Source organism: Ambystoma mexicanum, chromosome 2q (assembly GCF_040938575.1).
Source record: "Ambystoma mexicanum isolate Mex_15411 chromosome 2q, UKY_AmexF1_1, whole genome shotgun sequence".
Lineage (NCBI taxonomy): Eukaryota > Metazoa > Chordata > Amphibia > Caudata > Ambystomatidae > Ambystoma > Ambystoma mexicanum.
The window spans coordinates 305,208,166-305,224,842 of NC_090924.1; the positions used below are offsets into that span (position 1 = coordinate 305,208,166).

The following is a 16,677-nucleotide window of genomic DNA, read 5'->3' on the forward strand; positions in this document are numbered from 1 at the left end:
CCCTTATCTAGGATGTCAGTTAGATCATCCTGTTTGTATATTGGTGTTGGTCTTTTCCACCCTATATACTACCACCCTGGACATTAACTGTCAATAAAAGGCCCTTCAGCATGGTCAGTAGGGTCTGGTCTCCCAAACTAATTCTGGGGATGCATCTAGTCCACTTGCATTCTGCAGGGACTCTGATACTTTTTTAGCCTTGATTCTGAGATCAAAGACTCAGGGACCCCAGGTGTTCCATATTGGAGACCAAAAGGTTGTGAATCATCTGAACAATGGTCTGCTTCCTGTTAAATTGAAGAAAGTGACTCAAAAAAGTCCTTTCTTGGTAAAGGTGCATATGTCTTTTCTGTGATCCTCTATGGCGTTGATGGTGGCGCTGAAATCTTCGACACAGTCGAAGTCGAGGATTTCGGCACAGTCAGCGTTTCGGCATCAAGGACCCGTCACGGTTCGATGAGGAGTCTTTAAGCGCCGGTGACGTCGATAACTTCTTCCTCGAGGAAGATTTGTCTCAACACGAGGGATCCTTCGACCGCTCTCGAGGAGATTTTTCTTTGTCTTTCGGGCCCAAAGGCGCACAGTTTTTGCCCTTATCTTTTTTCTTGTCGAGTTTTTCGACCTGGGCATGGCTTTCATGGGTTTGAGGGGGTCAAGGCTGCATTCTCAAAAACCTGCATCATTTTTACTCTGAACTTCTCACACTCTGCCGCAGAGGCAGATTTCGTCGGGCATATAACCCGTTCTGGGGAGGAACTCTACGTCAACCTATGGTGCCTTTTCCTCAATCGTCGTGAAGATGACGAGTGATGAGAACCACTGCGCGATCTCGACCTCTTAGTCTTTTTACGAGGAGAAACATTTCTCGACTCGTTTGAAGACACCTTTTTTGATGAGGTTGGAGGGGATTTTGACCGACCAGCCGCTAATTTTCCTCTTCGCTCTTTCAGGGCTTTCACCGTCATCGATACTCAGGCCTTACAGTCGAAGGTAGCGCGAGAGGAAACGAGGCACCACAGACACACCCCATGGGGGTCCGTAAGGGACATCTTAGCCCCACAATCTTGGCACTTCTTATGCCCTGATCTCGGAGTCGAAGACGCTGATGATGATGCCATTTTCAACAATATATTCTAAGATTCTCGATATGGAACAGAAGCGTACCGTATCCGAAGCAATAACTTTAGCGGAAAAAACTGAACTGAAGCCAACGGTCGCTGCACGCGTATTATACCATAGATGACATTGAGGCGGAGGCCTCCAAGGACATCGAGTCGACCGACATCGACGAGCAGCGCCCTCTGCTGGAAAGAAATTCCGAAGCAGCTGAAGTTGGATATGGAAATATCATAAGATGAGGAATACATGGAGGACACAATCCAGTCAAAAGTAATAAACGTGTCCCATGAAAGGAGAGAGGCAAACACAACTAGAATAAAAAAAAGAAGAGAACAAGAAGGAAGAAAGAGTAATCGAGTGAAAGAGACAGTTGTAATCTTGAAGAACCCCGCATCAGAACTGTGTGATTTGAGAAAAGTAGTTACCAAGGATACCTTATTGAACTTAACTTGCTGAAAAACCACCTCACAGGAGAAGGGAGTCATTCTCCTGTGCTTTTGTTGTTCTAATAGTGATAAGGTTAGAATAGGTTTGTTTGGACAGTGGACTAATCTTGATTTGGACTCTTCACTGACGACTGACAAGCACCTAAGTTTTGTTAGGTAGTGAACACCCTTAAAATAGGGAAAGATAGGCGTTTTCGCCTTTCATTAAATAAATATCAGCAGTGAGATGGAAAAAGTCTGTGTTCTTTTTATGAACCGTCACAGCTCCCAAGACCGCCAGCGCTCTAAAACTTGAATTTATGACGAATACTGATATGTCGTCGCTTCTTCCTGAGGGGGAGCCCCTTCCCATGGGGCCAGGCCACTACCTGATAGTCCCCCTGGAAGTGCTACCCAGCGGGAGGAAGAGTAGGGATGGCTTAATGAAGATCTCCTTGACCGATACTGAGACGAAGAGAAGGTGCGGATAAATGAAGAGTCGTCCTAAGAACTTGATCAGCATTCTAGCAGTCATCGCTCATTCAACATAAAAAGAGAGGAAAGACTTACCTTTTTTGTCGCACCCTGCCGGATGGATCCACGAGTCTGGAGGACATCGAGTGTGCAAGAGAAAGGCTGCTACTGAGTGAGGCGTGTGCAAAGGAGCCGAGGCATCCCTATCCGGTCAGTGTGACTGGATAGACCAAGGAACCAGAAAAGCAGAGTTCCAGGTGGAATCAGTAACCGGACAATGCAGTCATGGCAAGACACGCAACCCACCCAGAGAGAAGCACTGCAGAGTCGCTGGAGCCGCCGCTGCAGCAGTACAAGAACGCGAGAAGCCAAACAAGTCGGAGAAGTACGCGACCGACAGAGAAAGCCCGGCAGAGTCCCAGAAGGTACATTGATCGAGAAAAGGGGCATGAAAAACCTTAAACGCGGGGTATGGGGTCAAGATATACCCACGGGAAATATCTTAAGCAATTGGCCATCCATATGATAGTACCTGGCAGGAGAGTGAACCAGGTATATCAGGAAGAAAATACAGAAGAGAAAATGGGGTCGGGACCTGCAACTTGAGGAGGAGATCCTCACTAGCCATCTTTTTCGTGGCAGTACCCGGCAAGTGAGTGAAGCTGGTCTGTCCAGACAAAACCCCAAAGAAGTGTGGGTCTGGGCCCTGCACCAACAAGTTTATATATGAGAAAGGCCAGGCGACAGGGGTCATTCCCCCTCGTGTTGTGAACTATGAAAGTAAAAGCCAAGAGTGTGAGAACAAAGCCGAGGAAGGCCAGGGAAAGGGAGCAATTTCCCTGGCATTGTGAAAGCGTGAAACCAAGTGAAAAGAGTCCAGGGGAAGGGAGTCATTCCCCCTGGCTTTCTGTGGGGAAAACACTGAGGGACAGACACCAGAAGGGAATCATTCTCCTGGTAATAGAGTTGGCAAGAAGGATGAAACCAGTGATGGAAGAAATAATCATTGTTGATGCAAAGCCAGCAATCCTTTGTTTATTTAAATATTGCAGTCAGGGGAAGGAAGTCACTCCCCTGGTGATGGAACACCAGGAAAAAGATACCTGGAAAAGGGAGGCATTTTCCAGGAACCCAATAGTGAAGACGCAACTATGGCCAGTAAGGAATGTAGATGTTTGCACTGGACTTTACCTTTGGAGTTGAATTGAGAACTTTACTGCTTGTTGGCATTACAACCTGAAGCTTTGTTCTGTGCCTTGGAAAGGGATTGATACCTGGGGAAGGGAGTCATTCCCTCAGGTAAAGATCCCACCTAACAACTGGAACTGTGATCTGCTGTCCAGAAGAAGGGAACCATTCTTCTGGACCAAGACGACACACTACCTCTTTAGTTTTAAGTGCGAGGCACAGAAGTAGGCTTTTTGACAAATGACGGTGGGCTATTAATTTATATGGACAACCTGCCTGACCAAAACCTTAGTATTTTAGTGGAAGTAGGGAAATCCAGCTTAGAGTTAGGGAAAGTTAGGGTTTCACTTATTTTGATCTTAAATAAAAGTATATAGCAAACACTATGCCACCTTTGTGTCAATCTCCTCCTTCTGCATCCTTACAATTTATACAGAGACTTTCAAGAACAGTTGATGATTGCTTCAGAGTAAACGGCACAATATCTGTCTCTACCTCAAACTCTCTTATCGCCACCCAAAACTCACCTCAACTTCAGAACCCTGGGTGTCTTCCTTTAAAGTCATGTAGGCTCGCTTTCCGTCTGCAGCAGTGACATGGATATACTCCTCAAAGATGGGAGGGCGGTTCTGCACCCGTTTCCGGTCCCTCCCCATAGGGGTCATGTGCAACGGAGCCATGTCGCTGATCTCCAAAGGTTCAGCTGCCAAGAACTTTGTATTTCTAGAAACACATGTAGAAAATAACTTACAAACAGGGTGTGGGGTTCCATTAATACATGCATCCATATAGCCCCTCTTGAAGCCAAAAGTGGCTTCTCTGTCCTCCCAATTTTTCATTCAACTGTGATTGGAAACAAAAGGTTTTGCTTACAGCATTTATTGTGGTGATTAGTGAAAGAACATTTAGGCAACGCAGCAAATGAGGCTATAAAGTGTAGCTGGAGATTGAGAATTTTGGCATCGTGTGCACGAAATATTTCAGAAGGCATTCTTTATCAGATACCTCCTTATTTGACATTCCGGCCAGGGTGCTCTCATTCAGTCACTAGCACACAGTATACCTTACTGTGGGTGCACAACTTGAAACCCGCCAGATGTTTTGGATGACAAATCCCATGACCATTAGCAACAATTGTGGCTTGGGCTGGTGGGAGTTGCAATCCAAAAACTCTAGGGGTTCAGGGAGGGCACAACAATATGTGCATAACAGTGTAGATTCCGAAATACCTTTATAACCTCTGGGAGTGAGAAACAGTTGTAATCAAGAAGATTATTTGCAATAGTAAACCCTTGATGATCCGACTGACTTATCAATCCACGTGCATGTATGTTTCATAGACGGTGGGAGCCAAAATAAGTCTTAATTGGTAAACATTGGGAAAACCATAGGCCAACTAGGAAGATGGTGACTGAAGATCTACCTTTCTAAATCTGCCACAGTACTCGACTCAATGTTAGGTTGAGCGTTGGCAACATTTGTCAGATCATACAGCACTTCGTATGTCAAAATAAAGACGTGTTTTACCTCAGGCTTGGTCTTTTGGTGTTTTCAGGGGTAGAAGGTGGGGTTATATCATCACTGGATATATCAGGCAAAAAGCAGTCTTCTTTTGCGCCAAAGTCCAGTTTCTTCACCGCTTCCAGCCGAGGCCGTTTGGGCTTTGGAGCTACAAAACACACACAGAAATAACAATTAATAGGGTTTTATATCGCAACCTGCCATTATTACCAAATTAATGACACAATATTGTCTTCAAAAGGATGAAGGGGCTGAGTCTGCCCTGCCAGGAACATGGGAAATGCAGGCTGGCCCGGAGCCTAGAAGAGAACGTATGCATTTATTTTATTTATAAAGCACAACCCTAGCTGGGAAACAATGGAGTGCTGTACTTAAGGTACACATCCAAGATGTTACAAGAAAGGGTGCGGGAGTAGCATAGGAGCTGGGATAGATTGGGGGAGCATTGGAGGGAATGGGCTACAGAATGTAAGGTAAATCAGCGTAGAGTAGAGCGGAGCGATCAGCGATTGTGAGATGCTCTTTGAAGAATATGGGCTTCAGGTCCTTCCTAAAGTGTAGGAAAGAAGGGGCAGGTCATCTATTTGTTGATAACTCACTCCAGAGACATAGTGCATGGCAGGAGAAGGCCAGTTTTTCTGTTTTTTCCATCCTGTATTTCTTGGTTTCCAGTCTGGTGTGGATGTCGCTTCTTATGGTGAACTGGCCTCTGGAGATGGAGTTTCTCGACCAGGTAGCGTGGTAATTTTGTTGTGGCAGCTTTCTAGGTGATACATGCTCAAAGGGGTAGTCAGTGCAGTTCCTTGAGGGAGGGGTGTTACATTTTTTTGTCCTGTGATGAGGAGTACTACAGACTGCGGAACAGCGTTCATAGGGGCTGTGGGAGTCGTGCTAGTAGGGTGTTGCCAGTCAGGTAGAAAACGCAAGATATTGGACAGCTTGTCTGAAGCTTAGAGCAGGAATTAAAGGCTTGCCTTTGTAGAAATGCTCACAGTCCAAGATAAATTCAAGAGATTTTGCACAGGGTGGGATTTGAGGCATAAATCTGGAGAGCTTCGTTTTAGTCCAACAATTCTGGACTGGGGCATGCTTGCTGGAAATTGATAGGAATATTATGTTGGTCTTTTTGTAAGGTTAAGCTTCAGGTAATCACTTGACATCCAGGCTTCAATGAGGGACAGACAGTGCTGGAGATTATGGATGTCACTGATGAAATTGTTCTCTTGGTAAAACTGTGTCACATGCATATTGGTATATCTAGAAGTCAGTGTTGGCGAGGAGTTGCCCCAGAGGATCCAAATAGAGGTTAAAGATGGCAGGGAACAGGATGGAGCCTTGTGGAATGCTGCAATTTATTGGGCAGCACCTAATCTGTACATGCCCATGTGAACGAGTTGCTCTTTTTTGGAGACGTAGCAGGAAAACCATTGCAGGACAGTTTTCGTAGAAGCGCATACTCTTACTCGTGGCCAGGACGTTGAGGACGACTTTGGAATCAACAGCATTGAAGGCAGCAGAGTAGTGCAGAAGGACGAGTAAGCAGTGTTTCCGATTTGTCCAGAATGTGTAAAGAGTCATCAACAACTTGGCGGCTGGCAGTGCCTGTGCTGCATAATGGTCAGAAACTCGATTGATGGCCCTGTAAGAAATTGTTCAGTGATCTTTTAATGCAATTGGATTGCAAAGGTCGTCTAAGTCACTTAGCCGAGAAGGGTAAATGCGTGATAAGGCGATAGTTGGCCAGGTCATTTGGGTCAAGTGCAGGTTTCTTCAGCAGACGGAAGACCGGTCCGATTTTCAGTGCATCAGGGAAGAGGCCTTGTGTGAGGGATGTTTTGATAGAAACAAGCAGTTTAAGTGCTTCACCAGTGATGTCCTTCACAATGGAAAAGGACACTCTCTTTGTAAGAGCTCTATGTGCAAATGTCCCCAGGAAAATGTCATGTGAAAATGTAGTGAGCAAAAGTAGTTTAAAAATATTTAGTAGTTCAATACAAGCAATGCAAAGTGTAACAATGTTGCCAGTAGTAAGGTAGTCAAAAAAGCTATTTTTTAAAAATACACAAAAAGATATGAGGTTGTAATGCTAAATATGGCCCAAACCTCTAACTAAACCTCCACAATCACCCCAACTCCATTCTTTATCCTTCCCTAACTTTACAACCCTTATGCTGCCACTCACAGAACTGATGTTATCACCCCTACCTCCAAAGCCTTGCCTCCACCCCCAAGGGAGTGTCCATGACACCCCAACGGGGCTGTGAAAGGGTACGGAAATGCAAGTACCTGTCATTGTGCAACAGAGATGAGAGCAGGCAACAAACCATAAAGTAGGCGGTTGCTCACAATTGGCAACACAGGAAAGGTTTACCAATGTCACAAATATTTATATTGATAGTCCATTGTTTAGACCATCCATTAAGCCTTGGTGTGTATTAAAAAAGACATGTACCTTGTTTAATACATCAAAACACAGCAATTTAAATAAATGGCCCACACTTAATATTCATGTTCAAAATCATCTGATATCCCTCAGTAATGAACACTCAATGAATGGTGTCTTGCACTCGCATATAAAAATAATTAATTATGAGAAATTTGTAATAAAGAAACATAATTATCATCATTACTAACACAACACACTTTAAAATGCAATAAACCGTTAATGGAAAAGTTGAACCATTGTCATTTGCCTCTACCTCAAATCAAGAATAAGACTGATCAACCTTCTCCAAGAAATCCAAGTCACCTTAGAAATCAACTGCCTGCCTCTCCAAATCATGATAGGCAATCTCATAGAGGCCTCTGCCTCAATCAATGAATACCTCAATACCTTTCTCAATGTGATGTAAAATGCAGGGTAAAAGCATGGCAAAAGACATGGGTGTGTCCTTCAGTGGCAACTAGGAAGTTTGACAGAAATGGATTTCAAGCAGACATTGCTGTATTTGGCTTCAGGCGAGTCAACAACAATTCTCCATCCTTCAATTGCATTTAGGAATTTTGCCAAAAACTATGTTCAGCTGTCTATTCCAGTGCACCTGACCAGCCAAGGATAATTATCTGCCCTTCCCTCCTCTCTCATTCCAGATAGTCTGACCGCTATTCAGGCAGGGTGTGCTGCTAATGATCTTTGTCTCAATGCCAGTAAGACCGAGATTCTGCTCATTGGTCCTCCCTCCTCCTTTGCTTCTCCCCTACTCTCTGGCCTCCCTCCTTGGGTTCCCTTCCCTCACCTTCTTGTGAGGCCTTAAGTCAGTCTCAGAGTGGGTGTTTTTATTTATTATTTTTTTCTCACTCTCACTCACTCACTCACTCTCTCTCACTCTCTCTCACTCTCTCTCACTCTCTCTCACTCTCTCTCACTCTCTCTCACTCTCTCTCACTCTCTCTCACTCTCTCTCACTCTCTCTCACTCTCTCTCACTCTCATATATGACCTTGCCACGAAGGCTCACTTCCAGCTTCACCTCCTCAGAGGCATTCTCCCTTTCCTCACCTTCCCCCAGAAACTCAATGTCTCTAGAGCTCTGGTCCTCTCCAGGCTGGACTATTGCAACAGCCTCTTCCTTAATCTTACTCTTTCCTCCTTTCACCCCTTTTCAATTAACCCAGAATAGGACTGCAAGACCTATCCTTGGCCTCAAGCCCAGGGACCGCATCTCTCCAGCCCTACAAGCTCTCCACTGGCTCCCAGTGAATGCAAGGATCAAATTCAAGACCCTCTGCATCAGCCACAAGAATTTTTGGGGCCCGAGACATTTAACTTTCTATCACTTAATACTGCACTACCAGAGTCCTTCAGTCCTCCAGCTCCCACTCTCTGCAGGTCAGTTGTTTCTCCAAGCAGAGAGTACGGGGCAGATCTCTTTCTTCGGCGGGAGCCTCCCTCTGGAACGACTTTCCTGTCCCTCTCAGACTTGAGCTGGATCGCCTTAAGTTCCCGGAAGCTTCTCAAGACCATCCTCTTTTCCTACTACTACCACCACCACCATCTCCCCTTTCCCTCTCCCCCTTCCTTGTTAATGCCCCCCATCGCGCTAATACGACTGGCCGCCTGGTCTCTTGTGTCATACAGGGGCCAAGCTACACCGCCCCGCCCCTCGAGCAGTCTGCCTCAGCACCCTGCACTTGGCTTCGGGCTCCCTTCTGTTGAAGAGGTGTCTTCTCAGTCATAACTCAATGCAAGCCCTTTCAGAGACGGAATTGTGCAGACAGCAAAAGGTTTTATTTTTCTTCAGCCGGCTGGGAGCAGTTTACCCATGCTACAGATGCCAGTTAGCAGTGCAAAGACTCAGAGCTTGTCAATTTTTATAGAAAAGAAAGCATTGCACAATAATTAAATGACCTCATGGTATGTCAATTAGCAGGACTAGGTGTTTTACACATTTTCTAAATCACAAAACATGTTTTCAAAACTAGAAAAATACAGTTCCGAGTGTGAGGCGTTTGCTTCAGACTTCTAGCACACTCTGTACAAGATCATCTCGCCAGGCTTATCTGCTACAGCCTACCGCCACATTTTATTTATAAAAAACCTTTGAACACCACTGTTAAAACTGTATATTCCTACCATTTAAACTGCTGAATCACTGCATATTGGTTTCTGCGCAACCACTCCCTTTCTTGGTTGTACACAGCACTATATTTCTGTGCTTCCTTCACTTTTTGTAAAATATTTTATTTATTTATTTATTTATATAGCGCTGAAAGCCCGCAGGCATCAGAGCGCTTACGAGAAGACAAGACAACAGAGATTTAGGACGCGACACTATGTGTGATGATCAGTGTTACCTTATAATTCAGTAAGGAATGTTTCCAGGATTCATTTAAAAAGTAGTGTTCAGTTTTTTTCTGAAGAGGAGGTGGTTGGGTTCGAGTTTCAGTGAAGTGGGAAGTTCATTCCATTTTTCAATACTCAGGGTCGGAAAGGCCTTGCCAAGGCCGTGCTTCTTTTGCGTTTTGGTGGTTTGCAGTTTACCTGTGTTAGAAGATCTAAGCTGTCTGAGTGGCTTGTACCACTTGAATTGTTTTTTGAGGTAGACCGGAGCTTTGCCATATAAAACAGTGACAAACCATGGTGAGAGATTTAAAGGAGATTCTCTCCTTCATAGCCAACCAATGGAGAGCCTTCCTTTCACTGGAGATGTGTTCTCTCCAAGTTCTTCCTGTGATCGTTCTGACGGCATTATTTTAGATTGTTTGGCATCTTTGACATTTACTGTTGGCTCCTAAAAGAAGGGAGTTACCATAATCTAGTCTAGACAGTATGGTGGCTCTAGCGATGGTCGTGCTGTTTTTTTGATCTAGTAACGGTCTGATTTTTTTGAGGAGAATTTGGTGGTACTGACAGTTTTTCTTAAGGTAGGCAGTGTGAGTTTCAGCCCCCAGTGAAGCTTGAAGATACACTCCTAGGGTCTTCACTTTTACTGATATAGGAATTTGGATGTTCTTGATAGAGAACGAGGAGTAAGATGGACTCAATTTCTTTCTGGCCTGTGTAGAGCCGAATATCATAAGCTCCGTTATGGAGCTGTTTAAGCACATCCAATTTTCTTTTATCCAACACTCAATGGTGTTGTATAGGGATGAGAGTCTGTCGTTGTCCAATTTGTAGTCCCCACTGAGTTCAAACACCAATTGGGTATCATCAGCAAAATTGGTAAGGAAAATACCCATCTGAGATAACATGGTGCAAAGGCAGCACATGTAGAGATTAAAGAGCAAAGGGGGAAAAACTGGCCCCTTGAGGGACACAGCAGTCAACCAATTTTGTGTTTGATGTTTTGTCTCCCCAGACAATCCTGGATTGTCTGTTTTGCAAGAATGAAGCAATCCATTCAATTGCCCCTGGTGAACAATTGCCTGAGTTTTCAAGGGCCTCCCAGAGCTGTGTGTGATGTAGCAGATCAAATGCTGCCGATAGGGCCAATAATATTAATAGTCCTGATTTGCCTTTGTCCAAGATAGACAGCATTTCGGTCTGGAGGTCTAATAGCGCGGACTCGGTACTATGGCTGGATCTGAATCCGGACTGCTGTTGGTGTAGTAAGTTGTTTTCGTCTACATAGCTTTGGAGTTGTTCAGTAGCTATTTTAGCCATAATCTTTAATGGAAAGTTGCAGTTCGTGATAGTTCTGAGATTGGCTGGGTCCTGTTGGTTTAGATCAGTTTTTTTTGGTAAAGGAGTGACCGTGACTGTTTTAATGATGTTAGGTAAAGTTCGATCCCTGAATGATGCATTTACCATTCTTGTGAAGAAAGGGGCAAAGATTTCAGGGTTTTCTAGAATAAATTTAGGTGGTAGGACATTTTCCGAACATGAAGTGCACCTCATAGAAGAGTGTGTTTTCTTCATTATATCGAGTGTGATGGACCTGAATTGAAATTTTGGGATTTCTGTCTCGTTTTTGTTTTCTTTAAGGTGGGTTTTAAATGAAGTGTTTGTGGTTAGGCAGTTAATGATGGTTTCTCTGGCTTTAGCAATTTTGTTTTGGAATGCAGTCTGAACATTCTCGCAGTCGATTTCAGTTGGTTGGAAGGGTGGGGTGAGTGTTATGGGTTCGTCTATGGATTTGAGTATCTGGAAAAGCTTTCCGGTGGAGTTTGCCGCAGTGCTAATGATATCGTTATAGTAGTTTTTCTTCAAATCTATGAGCTTAGATTTGTATGTTTGGTCTGCCGTCTTCCAATTTGTTTTATTAATTTCGGTGGGATCTTTTAGCCATTTCCTTTCAAGGTTCCTTTTGTCCTTTAAGCTTAATCGCTTCAGCGGTGAACCATTTTTGGTGATTGGAATTGTGCCTGACTTTTTTTTCTTTTAGAGGGGAATGGAGGTCTAGTAGTTTTAACATGCCTTGGTTGTAAGTTGATATTATTTGTACACTATGGTCTTTGTCGTTAGTGATGGTCATGATTCTCTGCATTTCCTCTGAAAGCATATTGCTTGTGATTTTTTTCAGATTCCTAGCAAGAACTGGTTTTGGTAGGTTAGCTGGTTTTTCCTTTTTAAAGTTCAACGATAGTGAGATTTCAATTTTGAAATGGTCCGACCATATGCAACGGTAAGAGCCAAGCATGGTAGCTTTATTGTTATTTGTGACAATCCAATCAAGCTGGTTCCCTGTGGTTGCCGTAGGGCCATTGTTAATGATAGAGAAGTCGCTGTTCTCAAAATCCTCTTCAAGGATTATGGCTTGTTGATCCTGTTGATTACCCCTCCATCTGTTTATGTCACCTAACAGTATGATCTCTGTGTTGATAGATTTAAGGTTGTTTATTAAGGTCACAATCTTGTCATTAAATTCTGATATTAAAGATGGGGGTCTATATATAGTGATTATGTTAATGCAGTTATTTGGAGTAGGAGACAGTTTGAGGTGAATAACCTCGCAACCTGAGCACTGAATTGGGGTGGCAAAGAGTTTGAGTGAGTTTTTTGCGATGATCGCCACACCTCCACCCTTTCCAGTTTCTCTATTTTTTAGGTAGATGTTGTAGTTTGTTGGAACTGCAGTGTCTATAGTAGGTCCAACTGGCTCTTGTAGCCATGTTTCTGTTAAGCATAAAATATCTAATTTCTCGTCAATGATATAATCGTGGATTTCTTGTGCATGTTTAGGCATAGACCTGGTGTTTAGTAGTGCAATTTTAAGGTGGACATTGTCAGCTTCTGTCTCCTGGTCTGTTTTGTTGATAGTGGTAGCTTTAGTTATTTTACTTCTTGTCTGTGTTGTGGTTGGGTCGGGTGGCTCATTTCTGTGTGTAAGAAAATGTTGGACTAACCCTTGCTGTTGTAAGATAGCAGTTCGGAATATTAACCCATTAAGATGTGGGTAACCCATACCTGGCTTTTAGCTGCAAGCCTGTATTTGGAATCCGGCAGTGTTTCTAGCTGTTGGCCGTTGGACGCCGTGGACCGGCGTAGACCGGCTTTGTTGCAGAAGCGCTGGCGCTGAAGCGCCTGACGTTTCTATAAGTGGACGTGAGAGCACTCTGGGAACTGTAGTTCCGGACTGTGCGAGCTCACGTACCTGCGGCGGCAAGGGATGCCGGAAGTGCACAACAGGTACAAAGGTGAGGGAATTTTATTAGGTTTTTGTGAAACAAAATAATATACAGACATCACTTGGAACGCATTACAACCAGCTATATCTTTTCTACTGCCCCCTCTTCCAGATGAACTGCAACCTTAAACAATAACATAACTTCCCTTCTTCCCCCCAACCCTCCTCCCACCCCCTCAGAACACAATTTCTTCTCTTAGTCCGCATATTGTGTGAGTTTATCTTAATGGTTGTATGAGAGCCACTTTCCTTATTGTCTTATGTCATTGTCCAGTCTGGGTGGTGATGGTACAGATAATTGCCTATCCCCAGAGTTCCCAGGTGCACGCATTTCGTAGAACAATCATTTCCACATTTGGGAGCGGCTCATCTATCATTCCTTCTATGTCGACCCTTGTTTGGGGTTGGGCACGCACTCATTGACAAAATCATTCCACATCAACTAATTCTGAGCTGCTCTCCCGTGGAGGGCTGCAGTGATTCGTTCCATTGTGTAAATGTTTTTTGCAACACCAACCCACTATTTCTTGCTCGGGACAATTCCCGCTTTCCATTTGATCACCAAGCAGGCTCGTGCAGCGAGCAGCAAGGGGACGACAATTCCATTCATTCTGCTCATTTCACCCTCACATTCTTCCAAACCGAACAGTATCATTAGAGGAGCAGCCTCGCAGGAGATCCCATCCATCTGCTTGATCCAATCAAGGAGCTCCTTCCAAAACACTTGAACCCGGGGACACTCCAACCACATGTGGCAGTAGTTGGCTCTCTTCCCCACATTGGCGCCAGAACAAAGGGCTCATGGTTTGAAACATTCTCGACAGCATGTGAGGGTCGTATTGCCACCTGTGAATTAACTTGATGGCATGCAATTTATATTGAGCCGCTATAGACACTTGTGAAGTTCCTTTACATATTTTCGCCCACAATTCTTCATCCAATTCTCTGCCTAAATCTCGTTCCCATCTATGCTTCAAGTTAGTAGTTGATCCCTCCCAGTATCTAACAGTGCTCTGTACATGCTCGAGATCCATCTCCTTGGTCTCTCTAACTGTGTCAAGCAATTTCTCAAATGGGGTGAGGTCTCTTTGTACTTTCTCACGCCATCCTTCCTCCTGAGGGTGCCCTTATGTTGCAAAAAAACAAAAACAGGTAATGGGTGTATTCCCAGCGCCTCTTCCAGTTCCGTAATCGTGAGGAAGGCACCACCCTTCCATAATTGACCCACCCTCTCAAGGCTCGCATCAAACCAGGGTTGGAATCGTGCATGGTTAGGGTTTACGTCATGCACTCCCGGAGCCCACATGTGGCTTAGAGGAGAAGGCCACGTGGTAACACCCTTCATGTCTGCCCCCCCTCCAGATTTCCCATATCGTGCCTAGTATGGGGTGGTTTCAGAGTCTTCAGAGTAATTTATTCCTAGGGACCAGCAGCCATTCCGAGATAGTGGCAGGGGATAGGTTGTGATTATCAAGGTGTATCCACTGCAACTCTTTCCTGCCTCTCAAGTGGGGAATCAGTACCCTTATTTGCACTGCGCGGTAATATAATCTCAGATCAGGGAGACCAAACCCTCCTTTTTCTTTGGGTAAAATGAGGAACTTGCATGCTACCCTTGCCTTTTTCCCTTGCCATAAGAATCTTAGAATGGCCCTTTTTATTTCTCTGAAGAATGCCTCTGGGAGTTTCAGTGGAAGCATTTGGAAATGAATATAGGAGCCTTGGAAGGCACACCATTTTAACTGCGTGGAGTCTCCCCATCCAAGATATGGTAAGCTTCTGCCATTTCACCAAAGCAACATGGAAGCAAGCTAGGAGGTGGGGGATAAATATTCTTTAAGTCCCTGTTAGGCAGGAATCTGTGCAGTTCCCTTAGGGACCACTGCAAAACGTTTAGGACTACAGGAGTTAGCAGTAAACCCAATTGGTAGCAGTCTGCACCACCCAGATTTACCTGGTAGGTGTGGCTGAGCAGTCAGACCTCTCTCAAGAAGAGTTAGGCAGTATACAGAGCATACACAATAGGGCAGGTAAACACAGTAGAAAAAGCAAACACCGACCAGAGCTTTGGTGAAAAAGATATATAATTATTTATTTAAAAACACATCTATGAAAACACACTGGCACGAATATCAAGCAAGTTCAAAAACACAGTCACTAAAGTATATACACTCCCTTAAAAGAATATTAGACAAGTCTTAAGTAAAGCACCACTTATTTTCAGACAGCGGTGAGCGCTTAACGCAGATGGCACTCTAATAATTCGGTTTAAAAGGGAGAGAAAGGCAGAGCATAAATTGAAACAGATCCCAACACTTTCAAAAGAACACAACGAGAGAGGAAGGCAGAATCAAACCGTGAGGTTAGAGTTCAGAAAGCCGGATCCACTTTAAGAGGATCAGAACAAAATGTGTCCAAGGTCACACGGTTGAAAAGTGCACAAAAGTCTTGAAAAGGTTCAGAAAGAAGTTGGACCAAAAGAAAGGGACCAGTTAGATGGTCAAGAGGCCAGCCCAGTTTAGAAGGTTAAGGATTTACTGTCACCTTATAGCAATCTATAGAAAGGGAGGCCAGGCGGACACAGTACCTTGAAAAGGTGAGAACACTCCAGCGGTGGCAGTTCTTCCTGGCAGCAGTTGCGAGTCGGTGCTTCGTCCGGCAGAAGAGAAGTTCTCGTCGGGGAGGAGAGCAGGAGGTCGTTGTGCTGCCAGGGAAGAAACCAGCCACGGAGTTTCTCGATTCAAAAGGAGCGGTCCTATCTTTCGCGGTTCAGTGGTAAGTGGCTATCTGGTTGCCGGGGTGCTTGGCACGGGCAATTCGACCACTAGACGTCCTGGTAGGCGAAAAGGAAAGCAAACTGGTTGTCCCCACCAGCTCAAGGGGAAGAGACTCTCCGGCAAGAAGATCTCCTCTGTCGTCGGGAAGTGGTGAGACGGTTAAGCAGGGCTCCACCGGTGGTGTCGTCGTTGCAGGTCGGCTCAGCTTCTCCCTCTTCGGATTCTCAGGTCCTGTGGCGACTTCTGAAGTTCCAGTCCCAAAAGCCCTGCTTTTATGCAAGAAACCCCGATTCATTCAGCCTAGCTGTCAATCAAACATGCTGAGTGGTGAGCCGGCCGGCTCACCACTTGGGCCAATCACACAAGAGTGCGACTTGAGTTGCCACGGCAACTCAGTCCAGGGTGCCTAAACACCCTCCCACACCCCCTGTGGTACCCGGACAGAGTGGCACCACTTTTGGAGGCTTCTGTGGAGAAGCCCGCCACAAGTGGAACAAAGGGCTCGACTTGGGTTGGAGTCACAGAAGAGAACACAAACGCCATTTTAGAATAGAGTTCTGGCAAAAAAATACCAACCGGTGAATTAATATTAAATAAATAACCCTGCGGTATGTTCGAGGCTATAGGAATTAAATAATTAAAGTTGGTAGCCTCGAACAATGGGAAAATCCCATAGAGATATATTCGCGGTCGAATATAAAAAGTAGTATCCACTGCAACCAGCCAAAACTCGATTAGGGGGGGACGGAGACGTGCCCCCTCGAATAACAGACCCCGGGGCAATCGAATTGCCCCGACAAGTACGTCCACAATATGATGGTTTGTACTGGTTTCTGTTCATAATTTGGGACTAGTAAAGCCAATGGTGACTTTACATGCCCTGGGAGACAGTAGTCATTCCCAGGGTATGGAGTCTATGGTGGGGTGTCACTATGACACCCCTGTGTCACTGTACTGAAGGTGCTGTGTAACACACATAGTAAAAACACATGAGACCCTTTGGAGTAAAAGGCCCCATAGCCCATAAAACACATTAACAGTCAAAGGAACCCCTCAAATCATGTCCAAGAGTGTGAGGAAAAGAGTCTCACTCTTGGCAGGAGAAATA

General features: G+C 44.8%; 1 protein-coding gene across 2 annotated transcripts in view; it reads right to left on the minus strand.

Annotated features, from left to right (window-relative positions):
• CHTF18 (chromosome transmission fidelity factor 18) overlaps positions 1-16,677 on the minus strand; it is a 1,093,968-nt gene that overhangs the window by 1,033,928 nt on the left and 43,363 nt on the right. For both annotated transcript variants that reach the window (XM_069647269.1, XM_069647267.1), the window contains exons 3-4: positions 4,734-4,875; positions 3,734-3,929 (exon numbers count right to left, since the gene is read on the minus strand). In XM_069647269.1, the coding sequence (XP_069503370.1) occupies positions 3,734-3,929; positions 4,734-4,875 (338 nt within the window). The remainder of the gene's footprint in view (positions 1-3,733; positions 3,930-4,733; positions 4,876-16,677) is intronic.